The 19,917-nt window shown below is 38.3% G+C and overlaps 1 protein-coding gene across 4 annotated transcripts in view; it reads left to right on the top strand.

Annotated features, from left to right (window-relative positions):
• Positions 1-19,917, top strand: part of SPTLC1 (serine palmitoyltransferase long chain base subunit 1) — a 62,014-nt gene that overhangs the window by 27,834 nt on the left and 14,263 nt on the right. For all 4 annotated transcript variants that reach the window (XM_032260464.1, XM_032260465.1, XM_032260463.1 and 1 more), the window contains exons 6-11: positions 395-527; positions 7,091-7,220; positions 11,255-11,344; positions 15,844-15,951; positions 18,464-18,559; positions 18,899-18,995. In XM_032260464.1, coding sequence (XP_032116355.1) covers positions 395-527; positions 7,091-7,220; positions 11,255-11,344; positions 15,844-15,951; positions 18,464-18,559; positions 18,899-18,995 — 654 coding nt within the window. The remainder of the gene's footprint in view (positions 1-394; positions 528-7,090; positions 7,221-11,254; positions 11,345-15,843; positions 15,952-18,463; positions 18,560-18,898; positions 18,996-19,917) is intronic.

Below are 19,917 nucleotides of genomic sequence, written 5' to 3'. Positions count from 1 at the left end.
ACAGGGTTCTTTTTGCTGAAATGCAGACAGACATTAATAAGTTAACATCAGACATTGGTGAGGCCTCAGTGGTTTTGGTTGAGGGCAGTTAAAGCAGGGAAACTTGGTAGGCCTTGAAGTCTTACAGTAGAGTGATATCAAAGCATAACTCAAAGTTGGAGTTGCCCCAGTAGCACATTTTACAGATAGATGAGTAGCTGATTTAGTTCATGTATTTTAGAAGCAATGTGGGCCTAGAATAATTTTTATAGATCTTATATATCATTTAAAAATAATTCCATTTTGGCCATCAGGTGAAAGTATTGATAATTATACTGCTTGTGTTCCTTTATTCTTTAGTAGCGAGAAAGAATTATAAGACAATTTAACCGTTTCACTTTTTTAACTGAAATAGATGTTCATTTGGATTTGGAAGACCGCCTGGCAAAATTTATGAAGACAGAAGAAGCCATTATATACTCGTATGGATTTGCCACCATAGCCAGTGCTATTCCTGCTTACTCTAAGAGAGGGGACATTGTATTTGTGTAAGTAACCTTTACCTAGTTTTCTAATAGCAGTTTCTTTGAAATAATACTGATCATCTTAGAGAAATACTTCATTAGAAGTTATTTGCATAAAATAATACTGCTTTTTGTTGTTTTTCAAGAAGTAGTCACCTCACCAAAAGTTTCAAAATTTGTGAAACCTTCGCTTAAAAGATGCATAAAGGTGTCTATAGTCATTTATCTGCCGTGATAATTATTTATCAATGTCCAGATGAGGACAGCTGTCTGCCTTTGTGTAGCTCTGGGGCTGTGTGGTATCCTAGTCCGTGATCACTTAGACTGCCTGGCAAAGTCTCTCCATGTCTCATCACCCACTCACCCCGTCTCCTGTTCTCAGCTGGTCTTGCTTCCTGGCTTATTAAGATAGAGGACTCATGGCTTAGACACTTCCTTGTCTACCTACAAGTGGATCTTCACGCTCACATGTGTGTTGTGAATGCCTGCTACTGTGGTTTACTGTGAAGGGCAGGGGCAGAAGCAGCCAAGCAAGGGCTGGCAGGGCTCAGGCTGCTGATTAAACAGACAGAAGCTTCTGCTGCACCAAGCCAAGCCCCTGTCGTCCTTGGGGTGGGCTAAAATTTGGATCTCAAATTTACTTTTATTTCCTTTTTTCCAACACCATAGCCAGAGTAATCTTTTAAAAATGTAAATCCTATTGTGTCACACTTCATGTAATACAATATGGAGCTTCTGTTGTCCCTAAAATGAAGGCGCAAGTCCTTTGTGTGATCTTGTGAGCTTTGCACCACTTTTTCAGGCCCATTTTGTACCATTTTCCCCTAGGTGTTTAAGCTGTAGCCCTGCCAGTCGTGTACGCTAGTGTCCTCTCACTTCGAGGCCCTTGCAAATGCTCATAACTGACTAGACACTGTTTCTCCTTTCCTCTCCTCTTTAATTCCTTCTCATCCTACACATAGGTCACCTCTGCAGGGAAGGCTTCCCATACCTCTCAGCAGGTCAAGACCCCTGCTGCATGTGGACAAAATCTTACAGCCAGAGAGAATTTATTATCCTTGTTTATCCTATTATCTCACAGTAGCACCAAACTGCCTGTCAGGGTCATCCTGCTTCTCAAGCCTCCCTCCTTCGCACAGACACACACACACTCACACACACTCTGCCCTACTCACTTGCTTCATACTTACTGTACTTTTGTAGAACTTGTAACAGTTTATAATTTTATATCTGTGTAGTTATTTGCTTCTGTTTCTTGCTGGGAGCCCATTACTTAGAATGGCATATATCATTTAGTAATGGTCAATAAACACTAGTTCAGTAAATGAATGAAAGGAAGCCGGAGCTCACAGTAGGGGCCAGGTGCCTGTATGGCAGAGCCTGGCCTCCCTCGAACCCTGCACTGGCCTCTTACTTACCACTCACTGTTGGAACTCTTGCTTGTGCAGCAGCAGAACTTTCTATCACACTTACTGCAGAACTGACTCTACCCGGGGCTTCTGGGGGTACATGTGACCCATTCCTCACCATAGCCCTGCACAGTCTAGGAGCACTACAGTGAATGTCCTGGGTCTAAGTAGTATACTAATATGACCATAAAAATGAACATTTTAATTAATTTCTGGCACATAGTTTAAAAAATAATCTGAAAGACTCGTCACAAACTGGAGTGCCATTGATTTAAAGTGTTTCTAGGTTTTTAGTAAAAGCAGTTAGAGACAGCTGCAGTGTCATTCAGTGTCACTTTAAGCACAAGCACCCCACTATAAATTCTTTTTGAGTTTACGTCCAGAAAAAGTATGTGGTTACTGGTGAACTCATATGCTTCATTTCATAAATACTCCATTGTCTTTTTGATTTTAACTGCTAGGAAATATAGGCTAAATTCATTTCCACGTATTATGCCCAGTGTCTTAACACTTCAGTTGCCAGTAAGTTGCTGACCTGTTTAGTGTGCTGCATAATTTTAAATATTACATTCCACCTGAAATGTGTCTGAGTGTAGGAGTACTAGAGGTAAACATGGGGTTTGGTAAATTGGTTTTAATAAATTTGTCAGGCATAGACACTGTCTACTGCTTCATTTCCTTCCTTTGAGTAAACAGTGTTAAATCCTTTGTGCTTTGCTAATAGTGGGTCTCAGTACAGTGGTCATTCATGGACTTAAGTCTGTGCTATCACTCCGCTAAGTCTGTGTTCATGTTACTTGACAGATCTTTTTAAAATTAAACTTTTTACATTCAGATAATTGTAGATTCAGAAGCACTTGTAAGAAATAATACAGAAATCCTGTGTACTTCTTCCTAAGTCTCTTTCAGTGGGGACGTCTTGCAAGACAAAGAGTTTAAAGGCCAGGATATTGACTTTGTAATTGTCAAGGTACAGAACATTTCTGTCACCACAAGGATCCTTCATGTTGCTGCATCCACATTCCTCCCACCTGCCCACTCCTTAATTCCTGGCAACCACTAATCTGTTCTCTATTTCTATAATTTTGTCATTCTAGGAATGTTACATAGGTGGAATCATCCAGTAGGCAATGCTTTGAGGGGTTGGCTTTTTTCATTCAACGTAATTCTCTGATGATTTATCCAAGTTGTTGCTTGTATCCAGAGTTGGTTCCTTTTGATTCTTAACTATTACTCCATGGCATGAAGGTAGCACCATTTATTGAACCAGTTACCTATTAAAGACATCTGGGTTGTTTCCAGCTTTGTGCTATTAAAAAAAAAAAAAAAAAAAAAAAGCTGCTCTAAACATTCATGTACATTCATGCTATGTGAACATAAGTTTTTATTTCTATGGTATACTTGCCAAGGAATGCAGTTGCTAGGTTTATAGTATTGCATATTTAGATTTTTCAGGAACTGCCAAACTATTTTCCATAGTGTCTATATTATTTTACATTCCCATCGGCAATGTATGAGTGATCAAGTTTCTCCACGTCCTCAGAAGCATTTGGTGTTGTCACTGCTTTTTCAGCCAGTTTGATAAGTGGGTAGAGAAATTTATATTTTTCTGATGGCTAATGATGTTGAACATCCATTTTTATTCATATTTGCCATCTCTTCAGTGAAATGTCTTTTCATGCCTTTTGTTCATTTTCTAGTTGTATGATTTGTTTTTATACTAATGAGTTTTGAGAGTTCTTTATACATTCAAGATCATAGTTCTTTACCAGATATGTGGTTTGCAAATACAAATTTTGATGTCCACATATTCATTGCTAATATATAGAAATGAAATGGATTTTTGTGTGTGCTGATCTTGTATCCTGCAACCTTGCCAAAATCACTTAATTAGCTCTAGGAACTGTTTTTCTAGATTGCTTAGGATTTTCCATGCAGACAGTTGCCATGTCTCTGTAAATAGTTTTATTTTCTGATCCATATATTTTTTATTTCCTTTATTGCTTTATTGCACTGGCAAGAACATCCAGGACTGTGTTAAGAGTAGTAAGAGAAGGCTTTCTTGCCCTGTTCCTGATCTTAGAAATCTAAGCATTTAATCTTTCACCAGTAAGTGTAATGTTAGGTGCAGATTTCTTACAGATGCTCTTTATTACATCCACTTTCCTGCACCCCATCCTTTTTTTCTGAGCATTTTCATTGTAAATCAGTGTTGAATTTGGTTGACTGCTTTTTCTGTATTGTTGATAAAATCGTGATTTTTCTTTTATAGTCTGTTAATGTGTAAAATTTTCTTCTTTAGTCTGTTAATAACACCTGGAATAAACACCACTTGGTTATGGTGCTGTGTGTGTGTGTGTGTGTGTGTGTGTGTGTGTGTGTACATACATACATAGCTAAATTCTATTTGCCAATCTTTTGTTAAGGATTTTGAATCTGTGTTCATGAGGGAGACTGTCCTATAGTATACTTTTCTTGATACTTACTTTGGTTTTGGTAGCAGAATAACACTTCATTGAATCAGTTGGGAAGTGTTCTGTCTTCTGTTTTGTGGAGCTATTTCTATAGAATTATTTTTAATTATTTAATTGTTTGGTAGAATTCTTCCATTAAACCATCTGGGCCTGGAGATTTCTTTCTTGCAAGTATGTTAATTCCAAATTCAGTTTCCTTAGTATTTATCAGGCTATTCAAATTATGTTGTATTGAATGAATTGAGGTAGTTCGTGTTTTTCAAGGAATTGGTCCATTTCACAAGTTGTCAGATATATATGTGTGGTCCCATTCATGGTATTTCCTTATTATTCTGATGTCTATAGAGTTTACAGTGATATGCTCTGTTTCACTCTTGGTGTTGATAATTTGTGCCTTTTCTCCTTTTTTCTTTGTTAGTCTTATTAGAGGCTTGTCAGTTTTATTGATCTTTTTAAAGAATCAGCTCTTTGTTTCATTGGTTTTTCTCTATTGTATTTCTATTGTCAGTTCTGTTATTTATTATTTCCTGCCTTTTCCTGCCTTCTGCTTACTTGTGGTTTTGTTCTTTTTCTTGATTTTGAGGTAGGAGCTTAAATGATTAATTTGAAACTTTTTCTCTTTTCTTGTATGTTCATTTAGTGCTATGAATTGCCCTTTTCAACACTAATTGTGTCTCACAGATTTTGATGTGTTGTGTTTTCATTTGTATTTAATTCATTTTTGTTTTGTTTTAAAAGGTAGGGTCTCACTATTTTGCCTTAGCTGGCCATGAACTTCTGGGCTCAATGGATTCTTTTGCTTCAGCCTCCTGGGCAGTTGGGACTACAGCCACACACCGCTGTGTCCAGCTTAGCCTTTCCCTTTGACCTATGGATTGTTTAGAAGTGTGTTGTTTACTTTTCAGGTGTTTGGGGACTTTACATTTGTTGTAGTTTGGTTTATGGCTAATACTGTAGTCTATTTTAGAATACGTTACATGGGCACTTAAAAAATGTGTATTCTGCTTCTGTTCAGTGGAGTGTTCTATAAATGTCAATTAAATTTTTTTGGTTAATGGTGTTTTGGAGTTCTATCTTTCTGATTTTCTGTCTAGTTCCTCTATCAGTTGTTGAGAGGGATAATGAAGTTTCCACCTATAATTGTGGGTTTGTCTGTTTCTTTTTTCAGTTTTGTCAGCTGTTGCATCTCAAATTGTTTAGCTTTTTAATTTAGTGCATATCTAGGTATCTTTGTATCTTCCATTTCATCACTGAGGCGTTTTATTTCATTGGCTTCAGGTGTCTTCATGATAGCTCATTAAAATATTTTTATCGTGGCTGCTCTAAAATTATTATAAAATAATCTTGATATCTCTGTCATCTCACTATTGGCATTTGTTGTTTCTTTTTTTTTTTTTTTTTTTTTTGAGACGGAGTTTCACTCATGCTACCCAGGCTGGAGTGCAATGGCGTGATCTCGGCTCACCGCAACCTCCGCCTCCTGGGTACAGGCAATTCTCCTGCCTCAGCCTCCTGAGTAGCTGGGATTATAGGCACGCACCACCATGCCCAGCTAATTTTTTTGTATTTTTTTAGTAGAGACGGGGTTTCACCATGTTGACCAGGATGGTCTCGATCTCTTGACCTCGTGATCCACCCGCCTCGGCCTCCCAAAGTGCTGGGATTACAGGCTTGAGCCACCGCACCCGGCGGCATTTGTTGTTTCATTCTACTTGATATCTTCTGGTTCTTGATATAAAGGATATTTGATGGAAACCTAGATACTTTCATATTATGCCGTTGTAGTCCATGTCTAGTTTAAGCCATTTCTTTTATTTGGATTTCTCTGACATGGTTCCAACATAGGGTTGGGAGACTGCTGCCTCATTACTCTTCCAGGAGGAGGGACAATCCAGGGGCCCTACTCAGCCTCCATTGACACTCTTGGGGGTTTCTTTGTTGCTGCTGGGTGTTGGTGGTAGTTCTGACTCCCCACTTGCCCTCCTCTGACACTGCCCAGGAGGAGATGGGGAGGGTACCCACTACTGCCAGGCACAGGTGGAAATTAGGGCTGTGTGTTCTTTGCTGACACCACAATGGGGGTGGAGGGGGTCCACTTGTTACCAACTGATAGGAATAACAGGCTCAGCTTCCTACTTGGCTTTCCCTGACTAGGAGGTGTATCGCCTTGTTACATCCTGTTGAGGATCAAAGTCTAGGTTCCCTGCTCAGCCTTTGCTGACATGGATGGGCTTGGATACTGCCCATTTTTTCCTGTGGTGTTTAGCTACAATAGAATAGTTAGTATCTAAAAGTTTTCTATCTAGCCGAGCTGCCAGTATTACTTTTCAGGGTAAAATAATGCAGAGTAATGTGTCAGTCAAATCAGATGCCACCAATGGTGAGGCACACCAGTATTTTATGTTTCTTAGAAAAGTATGTGAATAAACTGATAAGTCATCTGTAGTAAGATGCATGCTGATTTTGGAGATGTTAAAATATAGCGAGAGTGTGCTTCTTGGAGAAGATTAAATATGGTAGTTATGTGAAAAGGACTTGTGGAATGAAGAGCAAACAGTGACATGTAAATATTCAAGCATGTTTTATTTATTTGCTATGCCCATGTTAACAATCAGTGATTGCTCAGCTTAAAAAAAAAGCATTTCTTTTGAGAATGTTGACAAGACCCTTTAAACCCAATTTGGTGGGTCTCTCTTCCTTGCAGAGACAGAGCTGCCTGTTTTGCTATTCAGAAAGGATTACAGGCATCACGTAGTGATATTAAGTTATTTAAGCATAATGATATGGCTGACCTCGAGCGACTACTGAAAGAACAAGAGATCGAAGATCAAAAGGTATGATTCTTTTGAAGAAAATTATATAGTTCTTTTGTACTTTCTAACCAGCTAAATTATATATGAAATGGTAATTTGTCATGAAAACTTGCCTGCAGATCACATTTGGATATTAAGAAGGGTGTTCCTGCTTATTAGGTGTACTTCTTGTTGGAGAGCCAAGTCTGATTGTAATTGCCTTGTCATTGCCTTAATTATATATAGCAAATTGAGGGGAGGTAATCCAAGCAGCCTTCTAAGAGATCAGAAGAGGGTGAAAAACAGCACACGCTTGGTGAGGCGGGGAGATGTCCACTCTCAGCCAGGCATAATGACACCAAAACTTACTAGGGCTTTAATTACATATACTTAGTGATTTCAGAATAGGCTTATTCATACCAGAATAAATCATGTATCAATTACACAAGGAAAGAATGGCAGCAAGCATATTATATTAATATATGAACAAAGTGAAGCCCTTTCTCCCCACACCACCTGTATCCTGCTCTGAGCAGCTGCTGCCTGAGGGAGCTGACTGCCCCTAGCATGGTCTCCTTCCAGCCTGCATCCCTGTTTTCAGTTCTTTCCTCCCAAGAACCTACATAACCTCAGGTGATGGTGGTTTGGAAGTAGCTTCTTGGTGTTCTAATTAGAGAGTGGAACAGAGGACGTGTGTTCAAAGCATCACTGTTAAAATTATAATTTATTTTCCCCTGACAACACAGGTAAGTAAAGTAGTTCAGATCTGTGGTTCTGAGCAGGGCACCGTGAGGTGTGTCTTCATTTCAGACACACTTCGAAGTGGACTTTGCCAGTGCAACTCATTCATAACTAGAATAAATGATAAAAAATGCTCATCACATTTCTTAATTTTGTGTTTTCAATTTTCCAGATATTTACATTGTTCATTTAGGATTCCGTCATCTTTGTTTAGGTGTCAGCCTAAGTGCAGCACTTCATGAATATACACATTGTCGTGATGAATATGCATGATCTTGCCATTTTATGCTAAATCTGCTATAGGCTAATGTTTTACATTTACACAATTTAGAAAAATCTGTAGGGAAAATCTTAAAACTGAACCCATTCCACTGATTAATTTTTTCTACAAATTATAAAAAGATGTTACTTATGATGATTCAGTAATAGAGTGCTAGTCTGCATTCAGTAATAGAACTGCAGTCTGCTGCCATTTGTTTTGCCAAGTTAGTATTGTATAAATTTGAAAAATGTCAGGTTCGAGATTTGTGTGTGCTTATTTTTCTACAAGACCTGTAAGCTGGCCAGGCACAGTGGCTCACACCTGTAATCCCAGTACTTTGGGAGGCTGAGGCAAGTGAATCAGGAGGTCAGGAGTTTGAGACTAGCCTGGTCAACATGGTGAAACACTGTCTCTACTAAAAATGCAAAAAAATTAGCTGGACATGGTGGCGGGTGCCTGTAATCTCAGCTACTAGGGAGTCTGAGACAGGAGAATCGCTTGAACCCAGGAGGTGGAGGTTGCAGTGAGCTGAGATCATGCCACTGCACTTCAGCCCGGGCAGCAGTGCGAGACTCCATCTTAAAAGTAAAAATTAAAAAAAATCTGTAAACCATGGAATTTTTTTTTTTAATGATCAACAATAAGAAATAAAATTAAGTATCTTGAAATTTATTTCTACTTTATAATTTTTACTTTTTTAGTAATTAATTTATATTTTCCTTGCCAAACACATGCTTTCTAAGTAACTTTACATTTTGGTTTTCAGAAATACTCATTTTCAATTTTATTTTCACATAAATAATCTAACTGTTAACACTTTGAATGTTTTCTTTGTCCATTTCCCAAGTGCTGTGGTTCATATATTGTTTCTTATCCCTTTTCCTACGGGGTACTCTTGTGTCATATTAATTATTCTTAAAGAATGGTCAGTGTACATGAACAGTACTTCATAAAAGGAATATACATAACTATGAACAAGTGAAAAATAGCCTGGCCTCACTAAGAATTAAGGAAATTAGGCAAGGAGTTTTGCCTGGCACATTTTTAATAGTAATAGTCAATGCCAACACAGGTGTGGTAAGACAAAGAGTGTTCCTGTGACACTGGAAAGAGTTTAAATTGGCACTGCCTTTCTAGAAGGTAGATGGGCAGATACATTCCAGGATCCTAGTCTTTCTGTGCCCTTTGACCCACTCCTGTGATGGTGTTTGAAAAAAGTTATCAGAAATGATGTCACATGCTGAAGGATATTCATATTGTGATATGAAAAAGCAAATGAGGGGAACAACTAAATCCAACATGAGGGAAATAGTTAAGTAGTTTATGGTATACCCACAGATAGAACTTCCCCGTTAAAATCATGTAATCCTAAATAACTTAGAAATGCTCACAGCAAATGGTTTTTTAAAATCAAGTCCTATAACTACAATAAAATCCTGATTTTGAACAAAGTAATTTATATGCTTATACAAGAAAGATAAAAATTACCACCATGTAGTATGACTAGCTAATTTTTAAAATTCTTTTTATACTTTTTCATTTCCCAAGAATCCTACATTGAATATTTTTAAATCTAAGACAAGTATTTTTCTTTAAAAAAGACAGGCAGAGGTATAGCATGCCCTGTGTAGAAATTAGGGTGGCACCTCTTCATCAATCACTCCTAACATATTGCTAGCTCCCCAGCTTCAGTTGTGAGTTGACAGAGTGAAGATGATTGAGCAAAATCAGTCATATATACTACAAACTTTTTTTTTTTTAGTGCTACTGCTGTGGGTTGTAAAATACCCCTTAAAGTGTTACTATGATACTTTCCAATTCTAATCATTTCTAATTGTCCATTGGAGCAGAATCTTAGAGGCGAGAAACCTCTGAGTAAGAAGGTAATGGCAAACTCTGTCTGTGGATCTGTGTTTTTGCAGTCCTGCACACCTGAAGAATGTACAGTTTCATACATGTAGAGAGATTTATTAATGACTTGCTGTAAGTGGAGTGTGTGGAGGTGTCTATTGTTTGAAAAGGAGACCTCATCTAGGCGCGGTGGCTCACGCCTTTAATCCCTGCACTTTGGGAGGTCGAGGTAGGTGGATCACATCAGGAGTTCAAGACCAGCCTGGGCAAGATGGTGAAACCCCATCTCTACTGAAAATACAAAAATTAGCCAGGCATGGTGGTGGGCTCCTGTAATCCCAGCTACTCTGGAGACTGAGGCAGAGAATTGCTTGAACCCAGGAGGCAGAGGTTGCAGTGAACCGAGATCATGCCACTGCATTCCAGCCTGGGCGACAGAGCCAGACTTCTTCTCAAAAAAAAAAAAGGGAGACCTTTTCACTCCACCACCTGGGAACGTCATTGGATAAGGTCATAGTCAGATTTTACTTGACCCGATAATAGATCAGTGGGGAGAGAGGAAGGAACAAGGTTACCGCCTATTTTTGGGAGGTGAAAGGAAAATAGGATTTGAGTTTTTTGACTTTTTGTTACGGAAAAATTCTATCATATAAGAAGGAAACACAGTTGTATAGTGAAGCCCCCTCTCTACCCTTCTGCCAACTTTGTTATCAGTATTACATCATTCTTGTACCATCTGCTCCTCACCCCATCTTCGTGATGATGATCTTCATCATAGTTGTTTTGGGTAAATTTACAGACATTGAATTATATGAATACAGCCGTACAATATTAAACAGTGGTTATACTGATGTAACCCAGTAATCTCGGGGATGTAAAACATTCCCATTTCTTTAGAAAGTTCCCTTAGGCCTCTTCCCAGTCGTGCTAGGGTTGGAGGGTTTTGTTTGTGTTTTGACATTCTCAGAGTGCCTAATTAGTTTGTGTGTGTGTGTGTGTGTGTGTGTGGCCACCTGGCTAATGCTGTGAACTGAAAAACATGTCTAAGAGAAGGTAGCACTTGTTCATCTCACAATAACCAATCGCAAACATTGAGCTTTAAATTCATTCCGAATATTTTTTTAGGAATACACCTTGGAAGGTGAAAGTGCTAGGGAGTATGTAACAGATCTTGTCTTTAGAGTTACTGACATTTAAGATGTCTGCTTTTTCTCTTCTAAAGAATCCTCGCAAGGCTCGTGTGACTCGGCGTTTCATTGTAGTAGAAGGATTGTATATGAATACTGGAACCATTTGTCCTCTTCCAGAATTGGTAAGCAACCATGTTTAGTCGTGATTTTAATATTTGGACTGTTCGACAGATGTATGCTTTGTTTATGACCACTTTTAGTACATAGTGTCTGCGTTGCTTTGCACAGTAGGCATCATAAGCATTATTTTGCTCAGATCAGGGAAAAAGAACAACACTGAATGCCAGTGCTGGCCTTCAAAGTGTAATCAAGACTGCTCTGTTGCCCAGGCTGGAGTGCAGTGATGTGAACACAGCTCACTTGCAGCCTTGCCCTCCTGGACTCAAGTGTTCCTTCCACCTCAGCCTTCTGAGTTAGCTGGGACTACAGGCACATGCCACCACACTCAGCTAATTTTTTCCTTTTTTGTCAAGTCAGGGTAAAAAAAAAAAGCAAAAAGAAAAAATGTTTATCCAGAAAGTTCCCTCATGTCTCTTTATAGTTAGTACCCGTTGGCCCCAGATAGCCTTTAATCTACTTTCTATTCTTCTAGATTAGTTTTACCTTTTGTAAAATTCCATATGAATGAAAGCATATGACATATATCTTGTAACATTTAGCTTTTTTTTTTTTTTGAGACAAGAGTTTTGCTCTTGTTGCCCAGGCTGGAGTGCGGTGGCACAATCTCAGCTCGCTGCAACCACCACCTCCCAGGTTCAAGCAATTCTCCTGCCTCAGCCCCCTGAGTAGCTGGGATTACAGGCATGCACCACCACACCCAGCTGATTTTGTGTTTTTAGTAGAGACAGGGTTTCTCCTTGTTGGTCAGGCTGGTCTTGAACTCCTGACCTTAGGTGATCCTCCCACCTCAGCCTCCCAAAGTGCTGGGATTACAGGTGTGAACCCCCACACTCAGCCAAAACTTAGCTTTTTAATAGTGAAAGCAACATACTATTTTTATAAACCATGACCATTGAGATTTTCTTTATTGAGGTGAAATTCACATAACACAAAATTAACCAATTTAAACTTTACAGGACAGTGACATTTATTACATTTACCATGTGTGCAACCATCAACTCTAGGTCCAAAACCTTTTCATCGCCCCCAAAGAAGACCTCCAACCCATTAAATAGTCACTCCCTATTTCCCCCTCCCTCTAGCTCCCAGCAGCCACCAATCTGCTTTCTGTTTCTATGGATTTACTTTTTCTGGATATTTCCTGTAAATAGTGGCATCATATAATATGTGACCTTTTCTTTCTGGCTTCATTCACTTAATGTAATGTTTTTAAAGTTCATTAACATTCTATAAATGTGTCAGTATTTCCTACCTTTTTAATGCTAAGTAATAGTCCATTGTATGGATAGTACCTGATTTTGTTTTATATGTTCATTCACAGATGGATATTTGGGATCTTTCTACCTTTTTGCAGTTGCGAATAGTGCTACTGTGAACATTTGTGTACAAGTATTTGTTTGAATTCCTGTTTTCAGTTCTTTTATGTATATGTCTAACAGTGTAATTGCTGGATTATATGGTAATTCTATGTTTAACTTAATGAGAAACTGACATACTGTTTTTCACAGCAATTGCACCATTTTACATTCCCATCAGCTATGTACCAGGGTTACAGTTTCTCTATGTTTTTGCCAGCACTTGTTATTTTCTGCGTTTTTTTGTTGGTTTGTTTTAGCCACCCTAGTGAGCATGAGGTAGTCTCACTGTGGTTTTGATTTGTGTTTCCCAAGGAACTAATGATGTTGAGCCTCTTTCTCTCTCTCTCTGTGTGTGTGTGTGTGTGTGTGTGTGTGTGTGTGTGTGTGTGTGTGTTTTGTTTTTTAGTTTTTTGGCCATTCGTATATCTTTGGAGAAATATCTATTCAGGCGCTTTGCCCATTTTTTTAATTGGGTTGTCTTTTTGTTTTAAAAGAATTCTTTATATGTTCTGGATACTAGATGTTTATCAGACATATGATTTGCAAATATTTTCTCCCATTTTGTGGGGTTCGTTTCATCTATTTGATAGTGTTCTTTGACACACAATATTTTTTAATTTTGTTGATATCTATCTGTTTTGTTGCTTGTGCTTTCGTGTTTTATTTTAGAAATTTTGGTTCAATCCAAAATTATCAAGATTTACTGCAGTATTACCCCCTAAGTGTTTATAGTTTTCAATCTTACATTTAGGTCTGTAGTTCATTTGAGTTAATTTTTGCATATGCTATGGTGAAGAGGTCCAATTGCATTCTTTTGCAAGTGGTTATCCAGTTTTGCCTGCATCATTTGTTGAAAAGACTTTTGTTTCCACATTGATTGGTTGTGGCACCCTTGTTGAAATTAATTGACCATAGATATAGGGATTTATTTCTAGACTCCTGTTTCATTCTTCTATATGTCTGTCCTTATGCCAGTACCACACTGTGTTAATTATTGTAGCTTTGTAGTGAGTTTTGAAATCAGGGCATGTGAGTTCAACTTCGTTCTTTTTCATAATTGTTTTAGCTAGTTGGGGTGTCTTGAAATTCCATTTGAATTTTAGGATTAGCTTTTTCATTGCCGTAAGAAGTATTATTGGGATTCTGATGGAAATTGCATTGAATAATTCACTTTGGGAATTACCACCATCTTAATGATATTAAGTCTTCCAGTCCATGAACTTGGGACGTTTCCATTTATTTAGATACTTTCTTCAGGAGTGTTTTGCGGTTTTCAGTATACATATCCTGCACCTTTTTGGTTAAATTTATTGCTAAGTATTTTGTTTTTTTTATTCTATTATAAATGAAATTGTTTCCTTAATTTCCTTTTTGGATTGTTTACTGCTAGTTTATAGAAATAACAGATTTTTGTGTGTTGCTTTTGCATGATGTAACTTATGCTGAATTTATTACCTCAAGTAGTACTTTTGTGAATCTTATTCTATATGTAAGATTATGTCATCTGTGAATAGAGACGGTTTTACTTGTTTCTTTTCAATTTGGATGCCTTTTATCTTTCTCGCCTGATTGTTCTGGCTAGGACCTCTGCTACAGTGTTAACTAGAGGTGGCGAAAGTGAGCCATGTCTTGTTCCTGATCTTATAAGGAAAGCTTTCAGGCTTCTACCATTGAGTATGATGTTAGCTGTGAGGTTTTTATAACAACCCTTTATCAGGTTGAGGAAGTTCCTTCCTATTTCTAATTTGTTGAGTGTTTTGAGAGGTTGTTGGATTTTGTCAAATGTTTTTTTCCTCCATCTATAGGGATGATCGTGTGGGGGTTTTCCCCCTGCATTCTACCAATGTGTATGTAATACGTATTTGATCTTTCCATGTTGAATCACCCTTGCCTTCAGCCATTGAGATTTTAATCTAGCCATCTGTTAGTTGAATAAGGACTCAAAATAAGCGTTTCATATGTTATTTTTAATTTTTTTTCATTATTTCTTTGGAAATCTAAATATATTTTAAGTATAATAAAAAAGATGCATTTGTTTTCTTCCTTCTTTTTTTGTAAGAGTGCCAACAGCTGATGGAATGATGTGAGGGAGGTAATGAACCAGAAGATACTAGAACTGTGTATTATAGGGCTACAGTAATGAAGCAGTACTGCTGGGCAAATACACACCTAGAACAGTGAAATGAAAACTGAAATGTAGGAACAGCCCAAGTGTAGATAAGCATTGATGCTGGGCATGGTGGCTCACACCTGTAATCTTAACACTTTGTGGGGCTGAGGTGGGAGAATCACTTGAGCCCAGGAGGTCAAGGCTGCAGAGAGCCATGATCCTGCCACTGCACTTCAGCCTGGGTGGCAGAGCAAGACTCTGTCTCAAAAAAAAAAAAAAAAAAAAAAAATCAGTATTGTGCTGTCTCTGTTAAGTTGAATCATTTTAGACCATTTAAGGCACAATTGATTCTCATCATTCACCCAACTTAAATTCTATGAAGTTGCCATGAACACTGGAATAGGAAATACTAAACTATTGCCTCAGGGCAGATAATAAGGCTAGGTTTCTCTGAGCCTCTGGTTACAACATTTTCATCAACCAGTTGACAAAAAACTTGCTTTTTGTGTGCTTTTATTTAAAGGTGTCTGCTGATTCATTGCACTGTAACTCATGCCTAAACAAAGCTTCTCTAACACACATTTTCTCCATGAAGGACATTACAGTCTTCTTGGATGTAGGGATAATAGACAGCACTTTAGCATGACACTTGGGGGCCACTGTAAATAGCAAAATCACCAACAAAAAGCACAAAAGTACAAAAAAAAAAATGGCAATAAATTGGCCATGAAAAGGGTACTTGTTCACGGTATCAGAGCTGAAACAGTTGCCTTTTTGCCCTCCCCTGGGAAAACACATGTCAGTGAATTCAAATTCATCACTTCTCTGCACATGCACATGCCTGTGATGACAGGAAAAAAAAAGTATTGATTTGGAGGTTGCACATAAATTTTAATAAGTAGATGAATTTGCACATATAGAATTCACAAGTATTGAGGGTCAACTATACACACTTTTAACCTTAATTTTTTTCTTTGCAATGTGTTCTTTATGATGCTGATCATTAGTATTTTAACCTTTATATGACATTTAGGTTAAGTTAAAATACAAATACAAAGCAAGAATCTTCCTGGAGGAAAGCCTTTCATTTGGAGTCCTAGGAGAGCATGGCCGAGGAGTCACTGAACACTATGGAATCAATGTAAGTTCCCCTTTTTAGGAACATTTTCCCTTTCATAGGAAACATGTAAATCCATTCTGCTAGGCATGCATTTTTATAGGCACAAGACAGTGTTCTTCATCAGTTTGAAGGGTCACGAAACTTTGGTGTCTGTCACCTCACTGAGCCCAGGATGAGTCTAGTCAGCCAGACCAGGGGAACCCATCTTCCTTCTGAACTTACAAATTCAGAGTGGATAGTCATGGTTTGTGCTGTGTTTGCATAGTTGCATTTGAACTGGCTTTTAGTGTCTCTTCTCTAGAAATGGTTAAATTTTGCCTTCCAATTATTTCTTAAAATCATTAAGAATTTCCTGAGTAGTCTTTTCAAAAGTATTCATGATGGCAGAGAAAAGATATTGTTTCTAACATTTAAAAATCTGTATTCTATATAATGAGTTTATGGGAGATAGATATACGTGGTGGGTGGGGCTGGGCGTGTGTGTGTGTGTGTGTCAGAAACACCACTGGCATGCATTCAGCAAAACCTCTTAAAGTCCCAAACAGAGTGAGGTGTCATGCTTCCTTTTCTGAGGGAAACTGACCCAGACTGCCCATAGTGCCTAGTGGGTTTTGCTCCTGGAGCCTTAGGGCAGAGGAAGTCAGCCAGTCTTAAACAACTGTCTGACCAACCACCATGGGAAGAGTTACAGGAAGCTTTTTCTCCAAAACATGTGCATAAGAGCTGTGCAACCTATGTTACAGAGCTGAACTATAAAATGTAAAATTGCCTTAGATTATCTACATCCCACTACCATATAGTCCCGGAGAAAAATGTAGAGCAGAGTGAGTATCTTGTGAGGTTAGATGGAAGCACCTCCTCTAAGGCAGACTGACATTCAGCAGTTACGTGCACCAGGGAGGTAAATGGAATAAATGGAAAGATAAATGGAAATGTAATTCAAGCAAATTTAGCAGCACACTACAGCCTTTTTTAAGGCATGAAAGTTTTTATGAAGGAAAAGACTTGAACATCACTGTTGTAGTTTTCTGAATGCTTCCAGCAGTTGTCACTAAGGAAATATGAGTGCCTGGGAATAGAGAGCAGAATGTATGGGCCTTATTTGGATCCTGATTCAAACAAATGCTGTTAAAAAAAAATTGGTGAGACAATCAGAGATATTTGAACACTGAATATATGAATATATTTAACATCAAATTTACATTTGATATTTAAAAATTGTTAACGTCTTAAGTGTGTTACTAGTTTTGTGATTATGTTTTTGAAAGTGTTTTTATCTTTTAGAAATACACGGTGAAATGTTCACAGATGAAACCCCATGAAGTCTGGGATTCACTACAAAGAAATGATGAGAGTGATAGGGGATGTAGATGAAGCAGGGTTGTCCTTGAGTTGATAATGATTGAATCTGGGTGATGGAGATTCTTTGTTCTGTTCTATTTTGTTCAGGCTTGAAATTTTTCATAATGAAAGGTTTAAAAATGTTTTAAAAAAGAGCAGGAGTGCAGAGTTTCTCTGTTGGATCTATGAAACACTTAGGAAACCACTAGGTGTGTTCTGACAGCGCATTAACATGGCCATCAGTAAGTTCTGATTGAATGCCTACTATGTGCCCAGAATGGAACTTGGTGCTGAGGGTTGGAGATGAGAACACAAAGGAGTTCTGAGCAGTCAGAAGGATGTAGGACTCAAAGCCCGTTAGGTCATGAGAGCACATTAGGTTCTTCTGCTGTCCAGTTGGTCAAAGATTCCATTGCTATGACATTTGGATACACTGATTTATGACATGCCAAAAGGCAAATTGAATACAAATAAAGTACTCAAGGCTGGGTGAGGTGGCCCACTCCTGTAATCTCAGCACTTTGGGAGACCAAGGCGGATGGGTCACGAGGTCAAACGATATATCAAAACCATCCTGGCTAGCATGGTAAAACACCTACTCTACTAAAAATACAAAAACTTAGCCAGGTGTGGTGGCACATGCCTGTAGTCCCAGCTACTTAGGAAACTGAGGCAGGAGAATTGCTTGAACCCGGGAGGCAGAGGTTGCAGTGAGCCGAGATTGTGCCACTGCACTCCTGCCTGATGACAAAGCAAGACTCCATCACAAAAAGCAAAAAAGGGCTCAAAACTTCAGCAGACTTATTTTTATTTATCTCAAGTCCATCACATGGGGAAGGCCAGGTAGACCACTGTTTTAGCAAGGAAATAATTTTATTTTGTACCTCTGACTACTTTTAATGTCAAACAACTTTGGGTTTTATCTTATAATTTGTCTGTCTTTGCTGTGAGTTAATTTGTCATGTATAATGAAATGATAAAAATATATAAAATGAGAGTTTCAGAAATGGGCCGTGAAACTACAGTTCATTCAGCAATAGATGTTGTATGGTTTATTTTTTATTTTCACGTAGATGGGTAGTTTGAATCCAGATGTTAACAGTTTAATGCTGTTAAATTTTGTCTCTAGGCTTTAAGCTGGCCTTTTTTTCTTTTAACTGTGGAATAACTGTTACTCCTCCTTTTCTGGCAGATTGATGATATTGACCTTATCAGTGCCAACATGGAGAATGCACTTGCTTCTATTGGAGGTTTCTGCTGTGGCAGGTCTTTTGTAATTGACCATCAGGTGGGTCCTTTTCAAAAACAGGAGCTAAAACTGAAACTAATTGCTCCATTGGTCACCTCAAAATGTAACTACAAAATTTTACTTAGTTTATCACACAGTTTTTATTTAAATGTCAGTTTTTAAAGAATCACTCAAAATATTTCTATTTAGAAATGATCTCTCATTTAGCAAAAAGTCTTGTTTCTGTTACACGTATAACATTTATTTATGTCTGGATCTTACGGCCTCACCACATGTACACACTGTTCAGTAGTTGTTCTAGAGAACTGGTGCCTTTCAAATGTTTACCTAGAAAGGACAACGAATGTGTATGTCTTCAACTCATTTGTTTCTTCTCAGCGACTTTCCGGCCAGGGATACTGCTTTTCAGCTTCATTACCTCCCCTGTTAGCTGCTGCAGCAATTGAGGCCCTCAACATCATGGAAGAGAATCCAGGTATAACCCTTTAAAAACCCAAGAATCAAAGAAATTTCAGGTTGCATTAGTTGTGTTACTGGTTTACTTACTGGAGAAATTATTTGCCAGACAAAACTCTGGCTTGGAATTACATGATCTGGCATTCGTAGAAAGAGTGGCAGTGAAGTTGTTCCTGCCCAAGGGACCTGGGGTCAGAGCTTTTCTCCTGTGCTTGGAGCCAGAGCCAGAGCCAAAGCAAGGCTGGCTCAGATAGTGGGTGGAGATGCTGGGAGGAGGAGGGGCTCTCAGCCAGCTCTGGGCCTAAACATTCCATTGGTGTAAATAAGCTAGTCCTAATTTAGTTAATAGTTTTTTTAAGCTGAAGCATGCTGCTTTTTTATCTATGTAATTTTATAAATATTGTGGGTTTTCACCTTTAGCCTTTGAATCATCAGTTGGTACTAGGGCCACGTCTGGTTTACCAGCAAAGAATTTACTCAGTGGGAAAAATTAAAAGTCAACTAAGAATTTAAAATCTGGCCTTTGGCTGTGACAGTGCCACCTTTCCAAAGCTTAAAACAGAAAGAGAGCAGCAGGCCCTACCCAGTACAGTATTTCTGAAAATGTGTGTCTCTGTGCTCATTCATGTGCTTGCTTCTCAGATGGTATGGCACTCTCCTGCCTTCTGATCAGATACATTAGTTTTGAGATTTTCCTTCAATGAAAGGAAGATATCAAGAAAAGATTGTAAAAATTACTACAGTTGATTTTTCACCAAATTGTTTAGGATAAAGAAATAAGCAGTAAATTTGTACCCTTTGATTCTTAGCCAGATTATCTCAAGGATCTTGATGAGAACAAGAGGCATTGATTGCTCTTGAAAGCATCATTCCAGGTTTGTTGAAAGTGGGATTAGTGAGGTGAGAAGGGGCTGGTTAGCACGTACCAGAGAACCGTGGGC

This window comes from Sapajus apella, unplaced genomic scaffold (genome assembly GCF_009761245.1).
Source record: "Sapajus apella isolate SASKATOON/1434 unplaced genomic scaffold, GSC_monkey_1.0 scaffold118, whole genome shotgun sequence".
Lineage (NCBI taxonomy): Eukaryota > Metazoa > Chordata > Mammalia > Primates > Cebidae > Sapajus > Sapajus apella.
Note: the sequence above shows the minus strand (reverse complement) of the source record. Positions and strands in the feature narration are given on the sequence as shown.